At 46.3% G+C, this 25,397-nt stretch overlaps 1 protein-coding gene across 2 annotated transcripts in view; it reads right to left on the minus strand.

The window, feature by feature from the left end:
* Nucleotides 1-957: 957 nt before the first annotated feature.
* Nucleotides 958-25,397, minus strand: part of PDE4B (phosphodiesterase 4B) — a 533,173-nt gene continuing 508,733 nt past the window's right edge. Inside the window, exons 1-10 of one of the 2 annotated variants that reach the window (XM_044671594.1) lie at nt 21,182-21,229; nt 20,430-20,523; nt 14,273-14,454; nt 12,870-12,968; nt 12,569-12,733; nt 9,695-9,794; nt 6,606-6,760; nt 6,360-6,482; nt 5,162-5,344; nt 958-1,340 (exon numbers count right to left, since the gene is read on the minus strand). In XM_044671594.1, the coding sequence (XP_044527529.1) occupies nt 975-1,340; nt 5,162-5,344; nt 6,360-6,482; nt 6,606-6,760; nt 9,695-9,794; nt 12,569-12,733; nt 12,870-12,968; nt 14,273-14,454; nt 20,430-20,523; nt 21,182-21,229 (1,515 nt within the window). In that variant the 3' untranslated portion in view covers nt 958-974. Of the gene's footprint in view, nt 1,341-5,161; nt 5,345-6,359; nt 6,483-6,605; nt 6,761-9,694; nt 9,795-12,568; nt 12,734-12,869; nt 12,969-14,272; nt 14,455-20,429; nt 20,524-21,181; nt 21,230-25,397 lie in introns of those variants that run through there. The other variant, XM_044671593.1, reaches the window with a different exon arrangement.

A 25,397-nucleotide genomic window follows, 5' to 3' on the forward strand; every position in this document is an offset into this window, starting at 1 on the left:
GGACAGTGCAAGAGGAGAAAGACGGCTTAGCTAACCCTAACCACCTACTGGGAGGAGAGAGTGGGACGGCGGGGACGAGAAGGAACGTGCAGTGCTCGTGGGGAGAGGCTGGGAGAGACGCCACGCACGGCAGACGGTGCCTTTTGCTGCTGAAGGGGGCCTGGACCGTGGCGGTCCCAAAGGAGAGGGAGGAGCCCTTTCCCACCCCATCCCACCCCCAGCTTATGAAAGTGTGTTCTTTGGGCAACCTCAGGGAAACCCAAGTAGGCAAAGAGAAGGCAGGGACGAGCCGGGGAACGGGGAGGGTGGGCAGGGCAGGGCCCGGCGGGACAGGCAGGGACGGGGAAACGGGGCGTCCCGGAGAACAACATCCTTCCTCTCTAGTTGTAAAAGGAACAGCGACAAGATATTGCCTGAAGAAGAAGGAAGACGGGTTTCTCCTTCTCAGAAAGACTGGAAAAAAGTGTACAGAAAGTTTCGAAACACTTTGTTCTGCGTAGAAGTTGATACTAAACTAAGTATTCAACAGGCGTTTAAAGACGTGAAAAGGTTTTACAAAAAAGGCACAAGGATTTGCAGACAGGAGGACAGATGGGCAGGTTTGCAAAGACAGAGTTGTCGGTCAGTCCGTCCTGGACCTCTAACAGGTTCAGGGTTCCAAAGTCTAGTGCAGAAAAAAAAATTCTCTCAGTTGAGTGTCACGTCCTTTCGGACGATCGAACGGCCGCGGCGGTTCAAGCTGGTTCCGTGAAGGCAGAAAGCCAATGCCAGTCGCCTCACTGAGTTTTGTGAGCAGCCATTCGTGTCGTGGTCCCCCACTCTGGCTCCAATCTGAAGGAACTGGGAAGGTCGTTGGGCCTCCATCAGAAGCAGGCCTCGGACCTGGACGGCAGGCTGGCCCTACTGGGCAGCCTGCATGCTCATTAAGGACTGAATGTTCATCTCGGTCTAGCGAGAGGGCCCGGCCCCGGGCATTATGTGTCGATGGGGGACGTGTCTCCCGTCTCAGTCTCTCCGTCGGCCTCCCCTGGAGACTCCGGGTGCTCCGGGTCAATCACACACAGCGTCTTTGTGCTTCCGAAATAGCCGACGTTCTCGCCTTCCTTCTCGGGGCCCTCCGAGTCCTCCTCTTCCAGCGTTAGTTCAAACTGGAATTTCTCCATCAGGCCCTGACAGTCCGGGTTCTGCTCCTCCAGGGGAGGGGAAGGGCTCTGGGGGATCATGCTCTGGTACCAGTTCCGGTTGTCCTCCAAGGTGTCCAGGATGTCCTGGGCGTCGGGCTGCACCAGGTCCGCCCAGGTCTCCCAGAGGGGATGGACAATGTAGTCGATGAAACCAACCTGAGGGAGAAGCAGATTGCCGTTAGTTCCTGATGCCTAAAGGAAACCGTATTTCTCCTACAATGTTCTAAGGTGGCGGCCAGCCCAACGAGCATTAACTAGGGCCCCGCCGTGCCCAGGCACTGGGCTAGCCTCAAGGAGGAGACGATCCAGGCCCTCCAGGATCTACCTTCTATCTTCAACATCCTCCTTGTATCGGGAGGCCAATGGCCAGATGGAGCTCTAGGAACCATTCGCCTGGCAGCTGTGCGTAGGACGACCCATGAGAAAGCTGGGGACGTCACGGCCCTAAGTCTACTCAGAGAGTAAGTGGACAGACCGCTGAGATTCGAACCCAGATTCTTTGATTCAAAACTGCATGGTCCTTCGGTCCAACCCAGCACCGTGAGGCCCTCTCCGGTGCACACTAAGCCATCCCTCCACCATGGGCTCCCCTGATGCCTCTCCATGGGGGCAAGCCTGAGGCTTTTCCTGACTTTCTCTGCTCCTGCGGGTCTTTCCTGGGGCTTGGTCAAAACCCTGGAAAACCCGTCCAGCCACAACACAAACAAATATTCCCTCTGTGGCTACGTCTGCCATTGTTTTGGTTCTGTGGGCACACAGTCATTTCCACCCGGAGAAAGAAGGGAAAACGCCAAACAATATAGCAGTTCCTTTTGCGGGGGCTCCCGCGGAGAAACGTGTGGCCGATGGCCTCATTACGGTGGCAGGCCGGGCCCTCGCATCCTCCAGGAGCTAGCCCTGGCCTGGAGCTGACCCCTGCAGTGTCTGACAAACAGGAAGCCCCGGGAGCGTGAAAGAATAGGCTTTGGGAAAGAGTGAGGGAATGGAATTCCCCTGTCATGGGGCGGGCGGGTGGCTGAGGACGGGGAGGCAGAAGAGGCTCGGGGACGTTCACCTACGAGACAACCTTTCCACTGGGGAGGAAACCCACTCCTGTTCGCTTCTGGTCATTGGCCGCTTGGTCAACACATTCGGGTCAGCCTGACTAAATGGATTCCAGGGAACAAGACTGGGGCCATTTGTGCCTCTTCTGCATGAGGAATAACTGACTGGTCTATGGAAATCCCTCCCACGCTTGCAAGTGGCTGCTCTGGGTCTGTACCGTCTCCAGCGGTTAAGGAGTACCGACCGCTTATGAGTCAGACGCCTCACGTACTTCCAGCTATTCATGCTCTCTTCTCTCCAGCCCCCTTCTCTGTTCCTGCTCTCGTGCGTTTGCCTCATCACTCTTCTTCTCTCTCATCTCTCTCCCTCCTCGTTCTCTTTCCTCTCGCCTCTTTTCATCCCTGTCAGCTCTTCCTCGTCTTTCTCCTCCCTCTCATGCACTCATTCCCTTGCATTACTTCCTCTGGTGGATAGGTTTAATGCATATAAAAAAATGCCAGCTCGGGGGTGTTTTCTAGGGTCTCAAACAATTGCAAGAAAAGCTACAGAATCAGGTCTCTCCAGAGTCACTTCCTCTCCTCGCTGCTCCTTTTTTCTTACAGAATCACGCTTAGAGCCCTCTTTAGGAAGGATGCTCGTGCTTTCTGCAATGGTGCGATGGGTGAGAATGAGCTCGAGGAAAGGGACTTTGAGGGACGAATGAGTTTTTGAGAGCAGCACTGCCAAGGTGACCTCTGGTAACAAATACACGAGTGGAAAAATCCTCTGAGAGTTGGCTAGTAGCCAGAGCTGGCCCCAATTACATGCATGGCTTTGGGTGGCCAATTTGTCCATCTTTCTTTCTTGATCTATCAAGAAATACTTCCCACATACAGGATTGTTTTGAGAGTTAAATAATACACGTGAAATGATATAAAACACAAATCAACCAGGCCACCATGATATTTTTCATATTGAAACTTCAATTCTCCTACAATACTTTTTTCTTCCTTTTCCCCCCTTTTTTGGGGGGGAGGATCTAAATGTACAAATTTTTCATCATTGCTAACTCTCAATGTGAAAACAACATCCACAGAGACAGATCAGCAACTTATCTGTAACTTAGCATCATGGAGTTCTCTGGTTGTCGGGGTGGAGAGGATAAGTTGGGAGGTAGGTGGGGCAGGAGAGCTGAAATGACTTGTCCCTGGACAGGTAGGAGCCTGTATGTGTCAGTGACGGGATTCGAACCAGGACCTTCCTAATTTCAACATCCTTCTTCTCGGTCCCGTGCCATCGGCCCTTCTCTACTCCAGTACTTTAAAGAGCTTTTATACCATCGGAGTAGACTCCCTTCCAGACAGGGTAGATCACAACCCCTCCTGACCAAGTAGATAAGAAGGTCTTGGAGTGTTGAGATGGCTGTAAAGCTGGTGAGTCTGTAAGCGCCAACGGCCACCTCCATGCCCTGGGAAGGCTTTAATGGAGAAGGATGTCCCTCATATTTATTTTATATCTACGACTCTGGAGGACGTCGTTTGCCACAAGCGGAATATGAGTTCCTCGAGGGAAGCATCTATTTCATCTCTGTATTTGTGCTGCCAGTACTCAGCACACTGCCTGGCATACAGTAAATCCATAATCAATATTTATTGGATAGCAATAACAATATATTGTGTTCTCATAATAAATAATATAATTCCTTTGTATTTTGACCATTTTAGAGCATTTCCATACACTTATATGTTTATGTGTATATAGAAATTATATGTAATATTAACACATAAGATAGGTATATGCACATATCTAGAAATTATGTTATGTATACATGTGTACGTGCACATACACATATAAATATACATAGCACACATACGTGTTTGTGTGTACATAGCACATATAATTTCCATATGTTAAATGAATCAACTCCCTCCAGAAGTCACAAGGTCAGTTATTTATAAGCTCGCCAACAATCCTTAGAGTGAATTTTAATGAAAACCAGAGAAACCCAGTCATTTTTCCAATGTGGACGTTCACTGCATCTCGGACTTCAGCTCCCAAAGGGCTATCTGGCTTTGACCATTTGTCATCCCGCAAAAATGCTCCTGGGTTCTCAGCTGGTCCAAGAGCCTTGATTAGCCTTGTGGCTGCCTTTGGCATCTAAAACATGCTTGAGTCCTTTGGCCTGTGGCTAATGGTCATCAGCATGGAGAGACCTCCGAGCTTCCACCCTGTAGTTGCTGGGAAATGATGGTAGGGAGGAGGCAAGATTGGTGTCATAGGATGAGAAAGGACAGGAGGGGCAGGCATCTGTGCCTGCAATAAGAATCCCCACTTCTGGGCTCTTTGGAGCAGGTGGAATGGATTCTGGTGGGGTAGGGGGAGGGCAGCAAAAACAGGACAGAGAGGACGAGTCCAAGGTAGGGAGACAGGCGGCTAAGGGAGGTAGTAGATACAGTGCTGAGCTTGGAGTCAGAAGGAGCTAGGTGTGAAAACTACATCAGACACACTGTGTAATTTGGGCAAGCCAATTAACCCCTCTGTGCCTCAGTTTCCTCATCTGTAAAAGGAAAGCATTGTCCCTAATAGCCTACAAGATCCCTTCCAGCTCTGAACCTATAATCCTACGAGGAAAGGAAAGGTTGAAAACCATAGCCAGAAGCAATTTAAAACTCTAGTCAGCTGAACACCAGATGGAGTTTGAAGATGACAAACAGCCAAAAGATCCGTGGAACCAAAGTCTGATGGCTTTCCTATGACTGCTTAATTATCCCCACCCAATAAAAACTACGAGGGAAGTGGAGAAAGAGGTCCAATGAGTCATCATCATAATGGAAACAAGTGGGTAAGTGGTTTCCATAGAAATGTATTTTGGGGAAGAAAACAAAAAGGACCCTGAGAAAGACCCTAGACGCCAAAGTCACAAATAAAATCTTACAGATTCCCGTGTCAGATACCTGGGATTTTTCCACCGAGGCAGTATGTTTGTCACACATGGGGCTGATCTCCATGCCCCTCTCTCGTTCCTTGTCTCCCTGTTGGAAGAATTCTTCCATGATGCGGTCTGTCCATTGCCGGTATAATTCCAAAGACTTGGTAGGGTTGCTCAGGTCGGCACAATGTACCATGTTGCGGAGAACCTGGGGGGGGGGAATTCAGAAAATTCCATAAAACGGCATGCAAACATTGACAGAACATCTCGTTCGGGCCCATCCTCGTATACTTGGGATGGCTGCAGACATCAAGAATATTTGGGCTGTTAGACGATCGGGGAGTGTTTACCTAAGACATGACAGGGCTGCTTAATGGCAGAGTTGGCAAGGGCGGCTTGAGGATGGCCAAAGCCAAACCTTGGCCCAAGGCCCCAGGAGAAACAGGAGGCTTTTTAAAGTCATGGAACTTTAGAGGACAGCCCCTTCTTTCTTAGCACAAGGTATGAAGGGACCGGCTATTAAAAGATGTCTTCACAACCCTTCCCGTCCCCGGCTATGGAACAACATGGCGGCTGACATTCTGGACGACCCAAACAAAACCAACACATTTCAAATCAAAAGGATTTCTATTTATATGAGAGCTTTCTGGAATGGATGGACACTCGTGGACTATTATTCCTGGGTTTTGAAGTAAGTTTTTCAAATTTTAAATAAAACAAATGGAATCCATATTAATTACAGGTTTAATAATTTACTTGAATGTTATTGAATCAGGGAACCTGAGATGAATCATGCTGCCAATGCAGGTTACTATCTTCTCTATATGTTATAAGTCTTGGAGAGCTGCTTAGAGTGCTGAGAATTGAAGTTCTATGCCTAGGGTTACCAATGGCAGAAGCAGCACTTGAATGCAGATCTTGGCTAAAAAGCTAACTTTCCATTCTCTATAACCTTCTGCCTCTCGTACGTGTAAGAGTGCAATTTTGGTATAAATGTGGGTACTTTTTCTTCTTACACCTCCTCCTCTTCCTTCTACTTCTTCTCCAGTGTTTACTACCATTGTGACGTCGGGCGAGAATTTTAGACTTTCCCGAGAGAAAGGAGAGATGGGAGAAAACCTTCGAAGCGCACTTCTCCTTCCCAAATCCTACGTCCTCTACCCAGACGGGACCCTCGGTGCCATGTTATCAAGCAGGACTCAGCCAAGATCACTATCATCTACCTGTATCCGATCCGTATAGTTGTCCAGAAGGAGGACACCGGAGCTGGTCACTTTCTTTGTCTCTACCATGGTTTTCAGGTCCGCCAAGAGGCCCATGTGCTTGGACATATCTGTCGCCAAGACCTGTGGCCCCGGAAAGAGAAGAACACAGTTTAGCTGACTCGGTTAACGCTCCTCCGCGCATCAAGACTTTCTGCCTCCCGAGGGCATCAGGAAGGGTGGCCGAGGGAGGGAAAGAAGCCTCACCATGTCGATCACCATCTTCCGAAGGGTCTGACGCTGTTTCTTGGTCAGGTTCTGAAAAATGTCACAATGTTCTTCCTGGAGCAACTTGAACCCGACGGCGAGGTGGTGGTTTTCCAAAACAGACTCATCGTTATACATCAGAGCGAGTTCAGAATCTAGGAGGAAGAAAAAGGGGACTTTTCACTAAAAAGAAAACCAAACTATACGAGGCGTAGAACGCCAGAATTTGAGAGTGAGGAGGGATCTTGGCAATCGGCTAGTCTAATCTGTTCATGAAAGCCAATGATAGTCATCCCTTCCTGACACAAAGCAAGTACTTATTTCACCTGTGGATGTGTTGCCATTGTTTGGGGTCTCGGGTTCCCTCCCACCCCCAATCCTGATCCCTTCCAGCTCCAAGAGCCATGAAGAAACGATAGTAAAGAGTGTTTTAAAGTTTGGCCTACAGAACATTTTACATGGGTTTTCTCATTTGATCCTTACAACGACCCTGGGAGGTGGGTGGTATTGCTATGCCCATTTTATGGAAAAGGCAACTGAGGGAGAAATAGAAATGATTTACCCAGTATCAAAGGGCTAGTAAGGGTCGGAAGCAGGATTTGATCTCAGATCTTCCTAGCACTCCACTTTCATTTATTCAATGTATTAATTCAATAAGCATCTAGAAGAGTCTTTGCCTTTCTGGTAATCTTCACAGGCTGTGTCGTCCTATCACACAATATAATTGCACCAGACTGTGAGCTTCTTGAGAAGGGGGGCCGCCTTTCATCCTTCTCTGTGTCCCTCGTGTTTAGAACTTGGGCTCATTGTTATCTCCCTCCGAGAAAGTCTGTTCCTTGAGGGCAGGGACTAGTTTGTCATAACTGCCTGTTGACTGACATTGGACAAAGCGCTGTATAAAGCGCTTTTTGGTAGGACACACGGAGTAAGACAGTCGTTACTCTTAAAAAAAAAAAAAAAAAAAAAAAACTTCTACTCAAGCAACAAGATCAGACCTGTGCCTGCTTGTCTGTGCCTACGCCAGTGCCAGGCTGAAGGGGACGGGCTGGGGACGGGCACAGGCGGTTTGTAAAAGGCAGTGGTGAATGGGATGGCAGCGGCGGGACTGTCAGGAAGGGCTTCCTAAAGGAGGCTCCATGTGAGCTGGCTTCTGGAGAATGGGCTACTCAAGGCCGAGGGACAGGAAAGAGCAGGATATCATATTAACAACGGATGCTCTTAATATTAAAATGTGCAGACTGTGTGGGAAATGTCCTTATTTGCCTTTGTTGGAATCCCCAGCACTTAGACCAGAGCCTCAGCAGAATAATCCCTTACTGACTGATTGGACCTGAGGGCTTACAAAGCAATTTATCAACAGCAATAGTATTCTTCTCATGAGCAAATGATTCCAGAGAGGTCAAATGATTTCCCTGAGATCACAGAGCTATAAAGTAGTCAACCCAAGATTTGAACCCTAATCTTCTGAAATCAATCCTGTGCTCCCACCAGAACACCATGATTGCTATGGGATTTTCCTTTTTTTTGAGCTGGACCTGTAATTTCCTTTGGAAAATCCCCATGTCAATGCACCCCTGTGCCTACTAGAATTTATGGTCTGCGAGAGGGGCACTCACTGGGGAAGTCACTTCCCCAGGATCACATAGCAAGTGCCAGAAGCGAGACTTGAATTCCTGGCTTCTCGACTCTGAGGCTGGTTCTCCAAAGCCATCACTATTCCAAATGCTTTCATTATTTTTGCAGTGAGGGTTTCTTTAGTTTGCTTAGCACACAGTAGGGGCTGAAGTGAGTAATGTGCCCTGTGGCTGGCTGAGCAGATGCCCAGTGTGGAGAAAAGGTTTTTTCTGGTTAAAACCAAATAGCCAAGAAGAGGACTGGAACTTGCTTTAACTGGCCCCAACAGGCAGTTGCCCAAAGGCATGTACCCACGCCTAAATAGGACCTTAAAAGACAGAAAGGCTTGAACTATCTATCAATTACCACCATAGGTATTAAACAGGGAAGAGATGAAATAATGTCTCTATGGAACTGTCAGCACCAGAATGTTAATCATCACCAATGTCAGATAATCTTTTTTCATGGGAAATCCAACCTAATTTTGAGTCACTAACAAGAGACACATGAAATACTTAGAACTGACATATTGAAGAATGAATCCTTCTTGGCCCATTGAACATGAAAGGCCATTGTATGAGGCAGAGTGGTGTAGGGGCCAGAATTAATAGCCTGCAATGTGGAAGACCTGGGTTCAAATTCTGTTTGAGCCATTCATCACCTGTGTGTCCCTGGGCTAATGTCTTATCATTTCTGAGCCTTAGTTTCTTTCCTCGTAAAATGAAGGAGTTGATGGCCTTGAAGGACCCATCAATTCTAAATCTATGATCTTATGATCCATAAAATGAAGGAACTGAAATTGATGACCTGGAAGGTCCCCTCCAGCTCTAAATTGATGGTCCATAATATAAAGGACAAAAAAGATGAGGCATGATTTCAACTTTGAGCTACGTTACAGAATCAGGAACCTGGCAGGACATGCCAAGGTTGCCTCGGTCATTCCTCTTGCTTCAGACCTTCCCAGATCACCTGTACAGAATCTCTGCAACACTTAATTAATGGCTTTCATAAGGCACTGATACCTTTGTTTTACTGGAACTTCAGGAAATTTTTCTCAACTCCCAAACCCTTTGTCTAGTGCTCAGGAGAGATCAACAAGTGTGTGAGTCAGAAAGTTTCTTTGTAAGTGCTGGGCATACTCCTGGAGACCATTATCAAATGATTCCTCAGCCTTCCCTTCTCCATCCTGAATCATTACATTTCCTTTCGTCTTTCCTCCTAAGTCTTGTTTTCCACCCTCCAAAATATTTTTATGGCCCCTCGTCTGGACCTTCTCCAGGCTCATCCTGCAGCTTGTAAAAGTGTGGAGCCAGAGCTGGACGCACTATCCAGGGAAGAGCTTGACCACTGACTAGTACAATGGAAGAATGACCTCATTATTTATACTTTCCACTATCTCAAATGAAAACAATAGACAGGAAAAAGGCTATTAGTCATGGAGTTGCCTAGAATCACAGCCCAAGCCAAGAACTCACTTGTGTTGATGAGGAACTGATTGGAGACCCCTGGGTGATCAACATCATGGATTGCAGCCGCAAAGATGGCAGCCAGGATTTCCAAATCAGTGAAGACAGCCTAGGGAACAAAGGAAAGAAGACTTCATCTCAGGGCTCTCTGACACGAGAAGGGAAAAACAGATAGGGCGTGTTTTAATCAGAGAGGCAACATGGTGTGGAAGGAAAGTCTTGGATCTGAAGTCAAGACAAATCTGGATTGGAATCCCACCATGAAATCGCCTGTGTGGGTCATCATAAACAAAGCACAGAATCCCAGAACCTCAAGGCTGGAAAACTTTCTCATCTAGCTGGCCTAGCTCATACTTCCACAGCATTGCCTTCTGTCCCTTGGCAAAAAGTCATCCAGACTTTGCTTGGGATTATAGATCTAGGGCCAGAAGATTCCTTAGACTTCCTCTTATCCAGCCCTTCATTTTACAGATGAGGAAATCGAGGCCCTGGGAAGTTCAGTAACTTGGGATATCAGATCTGGAGGTGAATGAGACCTCAGAGGCCATCTAGCCCACCCCTCATAACTTATAGATGAGATATGTGAGGGCTGGAGAGATAAAATGACTTGCCCAAGGGTCACATAGTAAATGGTAGAACCAGGATTTGAACTCAGATCCTCTCCAAATTCATTATTCTTACTGTGGAATCCTTCTGCCTCCAATGCAGAGGTATCTACAACTCTTTGGGGGTATCTCATTCAATTAGCCCAAATGAGCCTCAATTTCTTCATCTGTGCAATGTAGAGAATTATAGCTATTGTAGTTACCTCACATGGTTAGCATGAGGATAAGTTCTTCATATATATGTGTGTGTGTGTGTATACATATACACATATGTATGTATATGTGTATACTATATGTCTACAAATGTCATGATTATTTATTTAAAGCATCTACATTCACCCTTAGAAGGAGAATGGCTTTTTTTTCTTTAAACAGGAGACCTGAATAAAAACTGCATTTCTAACAAAAAATACCAAGTGCGTCCATGAACAGAAGGCATTTTCAGTCTCTGCCCTAAGAGGGCTTGGAGTCAGGGTTATTTCCCCACTCTTCCAGTCTGCAGGTCCAGGCCTGACTGTTCATTACCACACTGCCAAGATGGTTTATGTAAACTATTGACTTGAGATCCTTGAATACACATAGAGTGGGTCACGGATGCAGGGCATGCTCCTACAAGACTGGGAAGGAACCCAGGACACTTCCAAGGTGGCATCTAAGGACCTTTGAGAGTTTCTGAAGGAGTAAGTTGGTGAATCCAGGGCCAGGTTCTAGACTCTAAGGAAAGAGAAGTGAAGCCTCTCCCCGTGGACGAGTGTGGTCCTTCAGTGTCATTCGTTCTCTCATCCCTTCACTCATTCATCCCAGATGAATTTCCTAAGACATCAGTCTGGCCTTTTGAGTTCTTTCAGGTGACCTGGGTTTTCTGAATCTCCTTTCCCACTCTAGCTTGCCTTCTTTCTGAGTTATTCCCACTCTAGCTTGCCTTCTTTCTGAGTTACTGATCCCCAGCATCTATCATGATTGTTCCCCTCTCTTGGGATGGAGCTGAGCTTTGATCATATCACGGGATCAGACATTTAGATCCCAAAGGCCCCTTGTCCAGTAATTCCATTTTGTCCGAGGAACATGAGGGCCAGGACAGGTGAGATGACTCTCACAGGTGACAGAGGCAGGCAAATGAAAAGGCAGAATTTGAGCCCAGATCTTCTTGAGTCCTGGTCCAGAGGTATTTTTGTTATTATACTGCATTGCCTCCACATTCTTTCACTTTTCTTATTTAACTTCTACTCATCCTTTAGAGAGCAACTCCTCTAGGAGCAAACTCTGTCGATGAGAAAATATAGGAAATGGAAATTTCTTTGAGATGCTGGAGACCCACATGATAATTGGATCTGGGGGATCTTATGGCCTTGAAGGGGAAAATTCTACCTCTTTCTATGAAGCTTTCTCAGATTCCTAAACTCCATTCTAATCTCTTTCTTTCTCTAAACTCATCCTGCATTCATTAATAAAATGGTTCTCTAATGATTTTATGGATACATGTTCTCTCTTCTCAGCTAGATTGCAAGGGCCTTACCATTGGGAACATGGATGTATAGCTGCTCTTTCCCCATAAGGTAATTAAATACCATGGTGGATGGACACAGAGTTGGAGCTCAATGATAGTCACCTAGTATAAGAACTTGAAAGGACTTCAGGGATCATTTGGTCTGCCCTCATCCTTCTATAAATTGGGAAAGTGAGGCCCAGGGAGGGAAATGATTTGTCTTATTTCACACAGTGAGTATAAGGTAGATTGGAATTATAGCCCAGGACTCAGTTTCCCTATCTAGAGAGGACAGCTATTTCACTAACTTTGTTGAATGATGGATCTGAGAAGCAGCACTATATGGACTTGAAATCAAGAAGACAAAAGTTCAAATCTCAACTCTGTAGGACTAGAAAGTTCCTGTAAAATCTCTGTGCCTCAGTTTTCTCATCACTTCAATGGTCTCTAAGAACCTTTCAGTCCTCAATCTTAGGTGACATTTTCTAACCTTGAAAATCTTTCTTCATTAAATAATATTCATTATTTATTCATTATTCAAAACTCATTAATATACGCTTGGAAAAAGAAGAAATTAAAGGTTGGTCTATCACAATATCATAGGGTACTGTTAGTTTTAAATTTAAATACTCAAGAATAATGTCTTAGGAATTGACTGAAGGTGCCATCGACAATGGACATCACCACATTGATGTGACCATAGGTATCCTAGACACAGGCATAGTAAATTCTGCAGAGTATTGTTTTTTAAGGGATAAAGGGTAGCATGAGAAGCCTGGCACCATGACTCACATCCAAGGCTGGGGTAGAAAGAAGAACGTGGGTTGACTGAGCAACATCGGCAGCATGGAGGCTGTTGTGATAGGCCACGTCGGAATGGTAATGGTCTTCTAAAGTCATCATGTAGGTTACAAATGTGTCTGAAGAGATTTTGAATGTCTTTAGGAGGTCTCTTTCCTGTAAAAACACAAATAAGGGGATGGTGGTGGATGCTTACCCACAAGCAGAGTAGAAGAAAACTGGGAAAGTCACTGGGATGGGAGGAAAATAAAGAATCATCCAATGGATTTTCCTACAGCTCCCCTTTATTCACCTGGAATATGGCGTACATGATACACGTCAAGGGCCTGTTGTGGGAATAGCCAGCTACTTTGAAGATGTTGAGACCCCATTTATTCAAGTCTTCCAGTTCCTAAAACAACAATAAAGCCCTTTAGAGAGAGTATTTTGCTTCATTTAAAAACAACTCTTCAATCAAGAATCAATATGGAACATCTTGTCACTGATGAAACTTGCTGTCATTTGATACATGTAGTGAGTCCTTCCCCCTACACGATTGTAGCTGACCTGTAGCCTTTCATTCCATTTCTGCTCTCCCCACCCCAAATTGTCATTAGTTCCTTAGTTCCTTTGACTTTATTCATTCTGTTTGGGTTGTAGGAGTAGTGACGGTGAAATGAGGACTTGAACCCAAATTCTCTGACTTAAGAGCCAAACTTCCTTCTATGGTGACTATAAGACTTTTGCAAAAGCTTTAGAAATAGGCTTAGGGAGATGCCTCTGACATTCGGGGACAGCAGCTGAAAGCCAGGAAACATGGCTCCACTCAGCTGTCAGGACATCAGCGTGTCTAAGTCAGCCTGAATCATTTCACCTTAAAAGGCTGCCATATAGAGCAGGCTCCGCACTGATTCTGTTTTACAGATTAGAGTCACTGGGTCATCAGATGGGGAGAGATGGGCCAAGTATTCCAGCTTGAGGTCTGAGCTTCAGAGTGGGACCCAAGTCAGCTCTGATTCGGGTCTCTGGCCATTCTTCTTGGGAGACTGGAATGTTCCAGTGGGAAGGTGTTGTAGGAAACATCCCGGCAAACAGAGAATTCTGATTTGTAGTCAGAAGAGCTAGGCTTAAGTCCTGGCCCTGTTCTTAACTACTCTGTGACCTGGGCACCTTCAAGTGAGGGCATTGGAGTAATCTAAGATTCCTTACAGGAAGAAATCCTATAAATCATCCCATTTGACAGATGAGGAAATGGAGGCCCGGGAGGGTGAATTGTCTGCCCAAGGTCTCTTAACTCTTAAGTGAATGAACAAATAGCTCACTCTACTTAGCCCAGGGATAGAATGAATTGAGAGGTATTGGATTCCCCTTCACTCTGGGTCTTTAAGAAAAGTTTGGCTAACTACATGTAATTGTACTAGATCAAGTTAATTTTAAGTTTTTTCAATTAAAAAAATCTATTTTTTTCTCTCCTTTCCAAGTTCACTCTCCCAGAAAAAAAGCAACCCACCTTGGCTAGGATCCTCCCCACAAAAGTCACCCAAGGTGTGATTTGAACCCAGTTCCTTTGACTTCCAAGCTAATAACCTAGCCCCAGTCCCAACTGCCAAGATTTCCTCGCTACCCCCCAAATGTTCCTCTAAGGATGAACCGAGCTTCTATTCCTATCCTGATTTTGCAGAGCACAAACATCCTCACTCCCTGGCTGGTACCTACTTTGGCCAAGTGATCCTCCTTCTCCGTCTTGACCCCGAAGCGAGAGATGCTGGTGTTGTTCAAACTAGAGCTGTGCATCAGCTTCTTGACGCCACTAATCTGGGTCATGACTTGTTGCTCTTTTTTCTTCTTCTCTCTGTCTTTCTGGGTGGGAGATGGAATCTCCACCTCGTTCTGCTTGTCTGCAAAAGAGAGAAGGGGGAGGAGATACATTCTCAGTCCACCATGGGCACAGTAGAAGGGCAGAAGGGTTTAGATCTTACTTGGCTAGGACAATAAAAAGGGAAAAAAAGAAAATAACAAATCTTTTCAATCCAACCAACATCGATTAAGGATATACACGAGTGCTGTGTGTTCCTTGTGTGACCTCAAACTATTTACCTAACCAATCTGGGTCTCGATTTCCTCCTCTATAAAATAGGCAGTTTGGCCTGGGTAACCTCTCAGGTGCCTTGTAGATTTAAATCCTCGATTCTATAATTGATTGTTGATGCTTACTATCTCAGTGACCTTGGACATATCATTCCCCTCTTCTGAGTCGGGGCTTCCTCCCTGCTAAAATGGACAGTCTGGGAGCGGTGATCTAGTCTGACTTATATAAAAGTTTCAACTTCGGCATTCACTGATTTTTAAAAGGTTCTTTTTATCTTCTTTATTTTCTGTGGCTTGGTAATAGGAGGTTTAGAAGCTCAACTGGTTAATTTAATGATTCAATTGGTGTAATAATACACATATTACTGCATATAATAATTGCCTACATTCTATATGACAATTATTATACATGTATTACTTCTAATAATATACCTATACTCATGCAATAATTTTAATTATTATATTATTGTTAATTTCATTCACAATGTATACATATTACATTACCAATGTAATATGTTTATATGTATGTTTTATATGTTTATATCTCTAAATGTATATGTTTGTATGCACACATGCAATGAACTGAGTCCCTGAGCCAGTTACTTGACCTCTGATTGCTGACAAAAGGATTCCCAGGGTCTACTGGAGAAGGAAATGGCGAACTACCCCAGCATCCCGGCCAAGAAAACCCCAAGGAGAGTTACGGTCCATGGGGTCCCAGAGACCCCGACACAAACAAACAATGGAACATATCTAAGTCATATCTCTACCCTTCTCCATCATCAATACTGTGCTCTACAGAACACCTTCCTTCATTTTAATTGATGCCATTTAAAACCATTTAAATGTACAATATATATACTTAAAACCATAAATATATAATGGACACATTGCCTCATCTGATGGAATTTAAGCTATTTGAGGGATGGTAGGAGTTGATTTTTTTTTTCCTTGGGATTTTTTTTTCTAGAGTACCAATAGCTCTACCACAGTGCCTGGGATATGGCAGGAACTGAATACATTCTTGCTTGCTTCATTAATCTCTGGATCAAGTCAATATGGGGGAGGGACTTGGTCCCTAAACCTCCCTCTCCCCATACAAGTTAAAATACATTTTGAAGTAAGATCTTAAGCTCCCGGGGACCTTAGGAATGAGCATCTCTAATCTCCTTATTTTAAAGAAGAGAGAACTGTGACTAAGTGAATCTTCCAAGATTAATGTGTCTCCTTAGCAAGAGTCTAGGTCTGAACTTGAGGTCCTCCATCTTCCAAACCCAGTGTTCTTTCTCTGAACTCTCTCTACTAGTGTCTGTGGCTCACAGGCTCCTCGGTCTGGAGCTGAAAGAGGTCTCACCTTATCCAACCCAGTCATTTTTCAGATGAGGGAGAAAGATGAAGTCATTTAGCTGAGATTGTACAAGTTGTGTCAGAGATAAGATTGGAACTCATGTCCTGAGACTCCAAGGGCATTATTCTTTCCACTGCCCCCTGGTCTGAGGGACAGCTTTATTTCTACCACATGAGCCATTGGCTTGTTCTTTTTCCTTTCCCACATTAAAAAAAAAAAAAAAGGATCACAGCACTAATAGGAGGGAGGAAACGATTGCTTCTGTGTTTCACGACTAGCATTTTTCATGAGCTGGTTAGTCCTGTGCCTGTGCAGATATGCATGTCTCCAGGGGGACCCTGGCACCAGCAGCTCCTTCCTGGGCTTAATTAAAGATTCCTACAATAGTGGGTAATTGAGCTGCCCTACCGCTGTGCCTGGAACATCACAATAAAGGAGAAAGTCATTCTTCAGCTGCAAGAGCACCAATTTGACACTAATGGGTGTTTCCCTAGCTTGGTCAATGGAACAACTGATGGGTTTCCCTATTCTGAATTTCCTCCCATCAGCTAGGGGGCACAAATCAAAAGATAATAGAAAAAACTTGATTTAGGGGAGGGAAGAGGGCTCCAGTGAAAACCTTGGCCAAAAGCCACCTCTGACACTTACTAGCTGTGTGATCCCAGCATCTAGAGTTCCTAACTATTTTTTGAGTTCTAGACCCCTTCTGGCACTCTAGAAAATCCTATGGACCCTTTCTTGGAATCATATTTTTTAAATCCATAAAATAGAATCTATGGCATCACAAAAGAAACCAATTATATTGACATATGGCTGTCAACATTTTTTTTTAAACCTTTACCTCCTGCCTTAGAATCAATACTGTGTACTAGTTCCAAGGCAAAAGAATCAAGCAAAGGGGGTTAAGGGACTTGCCCAGGAAGTATCTGAGGCCAGATTTGAACCCAGGATCTCCTGACTCTGGTCCTAACCTTCAATCCACTGAGCCACCTAGTTGTCCTCTATCAACGTATTTTTTAAAAAATCAACTCCTGGACTGCCAGTTAGGAACCCCTAGACTAGGTGGTCAGTGATAACCAGGGTGTCTTTGGGCTGTAAACTCTATTTATCATGGACTTTGAAATATGATCCCAGCAGTGGAGTTGACATGGTAGAATGGGAATCCCTAGAAATGCTGTGTTTTGCAAGCAACTGCTGAGTCAGATCAATAGAAAATCAATAGAAAACTAACTCCTACTAAGGTCTGAGGCTCTGTAGCATCTCTGGCTGCTGGGAGGCCATATCCTTATGCAAATGGCTGGGATGACTTTCTTGGCACTGGCCTTGGAATCTTTAACTGAACTTAATGGATGGACAAACCACTGAGCCAAGCTTGCCTATGGACCAGTGCCTGCCCTCAAGGAACTTCTCATCTACTGGGAGAAATGGACCATCTAATGCAGTGATTCTCAAAGTGGGTGCCACCACCCCCTGGTGGGTGCTGTAGCGATCCAGGGAGGCGGTGATGGCCACAGGTGCATTTATCTTTCCTATTAATTGCTATTAAAATTTTTTTAAAAATTAATTTCCAGGGGGCTAAGGAATATTTTTTCTGGAAATGGGGCGGGAGGCCAAAAAAGTTGGGGAACCACTGATCTAATGGCATCACTGATTCTTTCCAGAGGTGACATCTCCAGAACAATGGAACACTGGCTAAGTCCTTTACAGATCCAGGACCCATTGAAGCCTCCAGACAACCTAGTGAGGTACCTTTTATTAACTTAATGACAAAGAATGTCTAGAGCTTATCACAGCACACACACTACCCATCTGAGTTTAGGTGGTCAGTCCAATGGGAGTGGGTGCTCAGCAGCTCACTTTACCCAGCACTAGGAGATCTGAAAAAGCACTTCATAGATAGGAAGGCATTTGATCTTCATGAGAATTGTTATTATTATCCCCATTTTACAGAGAAGGAAACTGAAGGTGAGAGGCTAATGAACTTGCCCAGGATCTCAAAGCTAGCAAGATTTGAACTGGGTTTTTCCTGTCTCCAGACTCAGCACTCTCTCCACCATCATTCCTAGCCATTTCCCAGAGCTAGAGCGAGGCATGTGCAGGAACTCTCAGTACAATCATTATACCATGCATTATTATCCCCATTCTATAGAGGAAGAAACTGAGTCTGAGAGATGAAGTCATTTTTGCCAGGATCCACCCAGGTCCTCTCAGCCTCCCTAGTCCATTAATGAAAGCTTCCCGGGGAGGCTGCTTTGCTAACCTTCCTCATTAACCTGCGCTAGTGTTTGCTGAGAAATATCTGGAAAGACTCTTCTGTCCTTCAGAAGCTTGCGGCCACCAGGCATAGAAAACACCCGGCAAAGCTGACATTTGGAAAGAAAAGAAAAGAGGGGGAAAACGAGCTGGGCTGGGAAGCTCTGTGTCATCTGCTCTAGTCAGCATCCTTAATGAGAGCCTGAGATGAGGCTGCCACTAATTAACGCTCCCCCTTACACGTGTGTGGACATGTGTGTGCGGCCGCCCAGGCTGGAGTCTAGCCCTTAGCCTTTGCTGGACCAACTGCTCTAGCTGGCCCTCATTTCCTGAGCTCTCTCTTTGGGCAGTCAGGGAAGCTTTGGGGAAGGAGATGTGATGGTCACATCAATTATTGTTTTCCCAGAATTCCACTGTCCCTCGCCTCACTGTACAATCTGAAAGGCAACACTCTCCTCACCCAAAAATGGTGGTGATGGGAAGGAGGGGGAGGATTAGAGGACTGCAGAAAAAAAAAAAAAAAAAAAAAAAAAAAAAAAAAAAAAAAAAAAAGACTGGGCAGGGCTGGGAACTTTGCAAATAAATGCAGGGGTCCTTAGCTGCTGGAGGCTTCCCTTCAAAGGCCAGAGCAAGGATTGGGAGAGAGGAGCCTGGGGACATAAGTGCAATCCCACTTTTTCTTTTCCTTTGTTCTCAGACAAAGCCCTCTGGGTATTCAGATGTAAAGGCAGAGGAGCCACAGAAATTCGCACATTCCTAAGCCCTGTGGCCAAAGCACTTGTCAAGCTCAGAGCCCAGTTACTGGGACATGCCCAGTGGTGGACTGACTGCGGAAACAAACCTAGGGAGGATGGATTCCCCGTGAGCTCAGGAAGCTGGATCTCCCTCTCTTTCCCTCTATCACTCTCTCTTTCTCTCTCTCCTCCCTGCTCCCCCTGCCCTTCCTTCTGCCTCTCCCTTTTCCTCTCCTTTGCTCTCCTCCTCTCTTCTCCTTTCTTTGCCTCTCCTCTCCTCCTTTCCTCTTATCCCTTCCCCTCCTTCTCCCCTCTTTTTTCTTCCCTCTCCTCTCTTCCTCCCTCCCCTCCCTTTTCTCTCCTCCCTTCTCCTTCCTCTCTTCTCCTCTCCAGAGGTAATGCAGTTCCCTGAGGTATAAAGGGAAATGCACATTGATTTAATGTTGTGTTGCTATGCCAAGCAAAGGGAGGCTCTGCATGCGGGTCTGGAAGCATGAGGTCCCCTTGGCACGTGGAGTGGCTGAGGGAGACACGAGCCAGCAGAAATCTGCCTGTGAAATAGCAGCAGCCTGGCCCCTTTGGGCACACATCCGAAGACGGAACAGAAGCCTCAAGAAACTTGGCTGACAAGTGGATTCCAGACACATTCGTGCCATGGGCAACCTCAGTGCCCCACGCAGGTCTGAATCAGGGACCCAGAACCAGGTTCCAGGGACCAGAGCGGGTCACACCCACCGAATTCTGTCCTGGTTCTGCTACATCAGACCTGAGGCAGTTTCTGACCAATTCTTCCAACACCCAAAGAACCAAGATAACAGGCAGGGGGGGGCTCTGGGAAATGATGCTGGCCCCAGCTGCCCTCCCTCCCACTAACTCCCCTCCCCAAATGCGAGTTCTTATAATATTTATTTATTATAGATTATATATTAATATTTATCCAGACTGCTGGAAAGAAACTTAGCAAAATAAACTACCATTTTAGGGGGAAAGCTAGCTCCACCCTACCCAAGCCTCCTCCTAAAAAAGAAAACCCCTTTCCAATTGTTAGCCACTGAAACCCTCTTAGGGCAGGTGAACCTAGGAGAAGACTAATTGGAGTTCTTTTGGTTTGGAGGAGAGGAAAGAGGGGCTGAGCTTCCCCACTGCCATGGCCTGGGAAGGAGCCTGGACCTCACCAATCCCTAGGACAAAGCTGACAGCAAGCCCCCCTCCCTGCCTCCAAGAACACCCAGGATGCTCCTGTGACATCATCGCCTCCTTCTTTTTCTCTTTAAGACTGATTTGACCTGGACAAAAAGCTCTAGTGGGAAGGGACACCTGCCCGAATGCCTTCCAGGCCCCCGGCTCGCTCTCCTGGTTCTGGTCCCAGTGACTGACGCCTTTTATTGTGTTTTGTTTTTTCAATAAAAAAGTCTGACGATTATTCTGTGAAAGTCTCGAAATGTCTTACCTAAGAAAGTGTTTGAAATGTACTCAGACACCTGGTTCCCTGACCGGCTCATCTCCGAGAGGTGTGTCAGCTCCCGGTTCAACATTCTCTTGAACTGTGTGAGGGAGAAAGAAAAAGAGAAGTGACTTTCTTAAGAGAAGAAACGAGGAAGCAGCGCCGGGTCAATGGTCTGCAACTTTCCCGCTGCAGAGGCTGCCCTGGGGAACTTGGCTGCCAGCAGCCCTTTCACGGGGCTTCATTTCCATAAAGGCGAATTCGATTTGAATGAGGCCGGATTCCCAGGCCCCCCGCGGACGCCCGCGCTCGTCCCCCCCTTCCTCTCAGTGACACCCGACCCCCTTTTGAGGCAGACAAAGAAACCCGATTTTGTTTTTCGGGTGGGAGAGGGCGTTTGGCGAAGAGCCTGCAAGAAAGAGGCTGTTTTCCGTCGCGATTGTTCCTAGCGAGCAGCCCCGCCGGCCCATTGGGTCCAGAAGCCCGATCGAAAGGGAACGCATTCGAAGTTTGAGGAAATGCGAGGAATCCTCGGTTTCCCCAAACGGCAGGCGAGAGCCCCGGAAGCCAAGTCCTCGAAGCTGCGCCTCTTTTCCCAGCCGGGAGGCCAGCGGGGGCTCCATCCCCAAGCTCATTCTGCAGGCTGTGTGTCTGGCGTTTTAGGGTCCCCTAAAACGCCAGACACGCAGCCTGCTCCTCTCGGTCTCAAGGCTCGCGCTCCAAACCTGTGCAAGCAAGCAGGAAGGACCAGGACCCACCTTGATGTAACCCCAAGACACAGATAACAAATAGTTTGCTTCGGGCATTTTGGAAAGCTCGGCACTCCGCCGCCGCGACCCGCAACAATTCCTCACGCTGAATACCCAGAGCCCAGAGACGCGACTCCCGAGGAGCCAGGAAAGCCCCGCAGATCCAGCGGCCAAATGACGACAGAGCCTAAAATAGAGAGATTCCCCGGCGGGGGGCATCCTCCGGTCCCCAACGAAGCCCGTCTCTGCATTCCATCCTTGCGGAAAAGCCGGCTCGCCCCGTTCTTTCCCGGCAGCAGGGGCTAATGGAATCGGGGGGTGCCCAAATGGATTCAGCTGGCTGGCTGGCAGCACTTATGAATTATAGATCGTCCCGCTGCCTTTGGTGCTTCAAGGGCTTTCCAGTTCCCATTAGTACTGCTCAGCAGAAAGAGCCGGGGGAGGAGGAAGGATTCTTTTCGGAGGGGGCTGCCGGCAAGGGAAACACGGCCATCTTTCTAAAGAGCAGGAGAAAGATGGAGGGAGCCCTGGAGATACTTAAGGAATCCTGAAGTGGGCCCCCTCCCCCAACTCGACTAGGTGTTCCTTAACCCTTTCCCCCGCAGTGCACGGAATGTGACACGGGCACCCGCAAGACAAAGGCAGAGGGGGCTGCTCAGCACTCGCACCGCCACCCCATCTCTCAGTTTCCAGGCTGGGTTTCTGCCCAGCGGGAACTGTTTTCTGATGGAGGAGCCGGAAGATGAAGATTATTTTGAAAAAAATGAAATAAACCCCCAAAGCCGGCAACTGCGTGTTCTATGTGAAGGACCCCCAGCTGTGCCCAAACTGCTAGTTTGACCAAGAGACAAACCGCGGCTCCGGGGGGAGGGGGGAAGCCCTGGCCAGTTTCTTCTTCAAAGGGATCGCCTGTGCAGAGTAGCATTAGCTCATTCCCTTGTTAATGGACAGCGGCAGGAGGTTCCAGGATGGATTAGCCCCTCTCAAACACTCCCAATCCGGGGGCTGGAGGAACCCCTCTCTGACCCATTCATGGACTGTCAGTCAGGGGATGCCTCGCCTGTGATTGTGAACATTTCTGTGAAGGATTCCTTTAAGAACCCAGGCATGGATTGAAAAGAAAAATACAAATTCTCTGTCCCCCTCCTCCCCTCTTTCCCCCCTCCCCCACAGGCTTGCCTCCTTTTTATCTAATTGCCTCCCTTTCTTGATCTTGTCAACATTAGCTAACAGGCAGGCAGGAGGGCTGCATCTCCAAACCTAGTTCTGGCCTTCTGGAATGAGTTTAAGTTTAAGGGAAGCAGGGAAGAGTTCCCAGAAGTTGCCCATGGCCCCTGACCATCTCCAAGGCTTACCCTGTTCTTCCCATGGGCACTTTGCACCAGCAATGGCCCTAGTTCACAGAGAGCCAGATCTGTGTGCCATCACCAACAGTGTCATGGAGTTTCAAGGGCCCGGGCCCTTTATTTAAAGGCCAAGAGGGTTTTTTAAAAAATAAAATAGTTGGAAATAGGCCCTGAACAAGGACACATGTTACAACCAGTGGAGATGTGCGTTGGCCATGGGTGGAGGGGGGGGGGGTGAAGGGGAAAGTAGGGGCATAAAGTATGTAAAGAGGTTAAAAATGAATATTAATAAATGTTTAATAACTTAAAAAAAATAAAATAGTTCTTCTAGTCTAATTCTCTCATATTCTCCCACAGAGGCTGACCCAGGAGAGAAGTAAATTGTTTTTAATGTGATTTATATTCAAATATGTGTGTATAAATATAATTTGTCTGTGTGGATATATATTTAGTCAAATAATATCTGCATATGTTAATTGAATATATAATATTTGAACATATTATATGTCATTTGAATATAAATCACATGAAAAAAAAAAAAAAAGGCTTCCTCCAATTCCTGTTCAGGGGCCTTCCTTCCTGGGTCAGTGTCTGTGGGAGGATGTAAGGTGGTGGAATAAGCCAAAGAATTCCCTTTTGAAGTTACTCCAGCTCTGAGAAGGATGGCTGATGCCATGGTGCACATGACTGGGACAGAGCCAGAGGCATCAGGGGGGCCTGGCTGAGGCCCCTGTCACACAGCTCTGGGAGGCAGAAGCTCTGGGAAGTCTGTGGCCACTGCTTCACCATTGGAAGTCATGTGTTTCTCAGCTGACAAGCATTTGAAGAGCCTTGTCCGGACCCATCGGGCCGGGGGGCCAGGGGAAGGACATGACCATCGCCATGTTGTCTGCTTCCTAGCACCACTCTCAGATCCCAGAGTAGGAAGATCACAGTGATGGACTGAGAGGCAGACCCTGAAAATCTGCATCTGAAGCCCAGAAAGGGTGACTTACTCAGAGCTGTGTAAGCAAGTGGCAGAGACAGCATTGAACTCCCAAATCAGGGATTATCCGACGGTATCGGAAAGAAGAGTCTTTACACTGTACAACATGGCTTCCTTGAGGTCTCGGCTTCTGAACATTTACTGCTGTGGCTCCCATTCTAGACTCTGGGCTTCTTGGAAGGGACTTGACTGTAGGTGAAGAACCCTCATCCTCATTCATTCTTTTGTGAAATGAAACTCTTTGTCATGTCTTTTTTTTTTTCTCACCAGACAAACCAAAGCTACCATGTTGTTTGTTTTTTTTTTTTAATAACAAAATGTAGCATATAAGTCCCTCTAACATGCAGGACTCCCCCCTTAAAATCTCTGCTCGGTTTGTGCATTCTGTGATGTAGCATCAATCTAAAACACTGGCTCAAAATAAGCCCCCACCAATGTGTTATTCATGACTAGTCCAGTCAGAGGATACATTAGTCCAAAGTGAAAGACTTTTATTCCAGCATCAGAGTCAAAGAGGTGCTGCCCCACTAATTCCTCACCCCCTCATTATGGGGAAAGGGCCTGTTCCTGGAAGACACACAAAGAAAGACAAAGACAAAAGTGTTGTCTTTCTCCTACCCTAAGTTCCCCTGGGAAGCCCATCATTTAGGATGCAGAGGGATGGCCCCTGGCAATATACTTTTGCTAAAGCAACTTGGAAGCAAGTGGGACCACGAGGTCCTTGAGTGAAGTTGGGAACAGCCATTGCCCCCCTGCCTAGTGTGAGAAAGAGACCCAGGCCTCCAAACGTTGCTTAGCAACTGAAGTCTGTTCCTTTCTGAAAGCCTGTGTCGTATCTGTGGGGATGGGCATCACTGAGACAACTCGGGTCATCATTATCCCCATCAGAAAGCATTTCCGAGATCCCCACTTACTTGGGGACCAATGCAAGCTTGGTTCCAAAGGAGCCAGCCACGGCCCTGCCTGAAGGAGCAGACTGAGGGTGTCACGAGTCCAATTAATTCAATTAGCTCTAGTTTATATGATAAGACACCATGGGGGACAGGCAGGATGTAACATATCTAAGCTTAAGGATGGGGAGGTGGTTTAGTGGATGTGGCCTAGTTAGGATTTCTGCCTCTAGCTGCTGAATAGAATTCATGCCTATTAAATTAGAAGGCAGGTTGGTGTAGGGTAAAGACCACTTGCAGAGAAGTCAGGTGTCCTGGATTCGAATCTTGATTTAGTTGCTGATGGGCAACAAAATGAGGGAACTGAAATAAATGATACTTAATGATACCAAATATTTATGTAGCCCTTGACAACCCTGTGAGGTATGTGCTACTGTTATCTCCATTTTAGGAATGAGAAAACCGAGAAGAAGTTTAGGAACTAAGTTTCTGAGGTTGGAGTTGAATTCTGGTCTTTCTGTCTCTAACCTAACACTCTACTCATTTCCCCATTTATTCGTTGACTAAACCCCTTTGAATTCTAAGATAAAACTGATGGCAGCTTTCTGAGCTCTCAATGTATATTCCTTATTGAAGCCAAAGTGATATGGAGGAAGAAGTCCTTGACTTGGAATCTAGAGAGAAGACTCTCCTGCCTCTGTCACTTGACTGCTTGCCCCAAATGCTCTCAATCCTTGCCTCCACTTCTTAGAGCATTTAAAAAGCACTTACTATGTGCCAGGCATGGTGCTAAGTGCTTATTACTATTATCATCTCATTTGATCCTCCCAATAGCCCTAGGAGGTGAGATCTATTATTATCCCCAATATATAGTTGAAGAAACTGAGGTAGAGGATGAAATGACTTAGCCAGGAATTATTACCAAGAAAAAAATGAAAAATTCTTCAATTACTGAGAAATAACCAAGATGACCCAAACTGGCAATGCTTTGACAGGAAAAGACC

The sequence above is a fragment of the Gracilinanus agilis genome, chromosome 4 (genome assembly GCF_016433145.1).
Source record: "Gracilinanus agilis isolate LMUSP501 chromosome 4, AgileGrace, whole genome shotgun sequence".
Taxonomy (NCBI): domain Eukaryota; kingdom Metazoa; phylum Chordata; class Mammalia; order Didelphimorphia; family Didelphidae; genus Gracilinanus; species Gracilinanus agilis.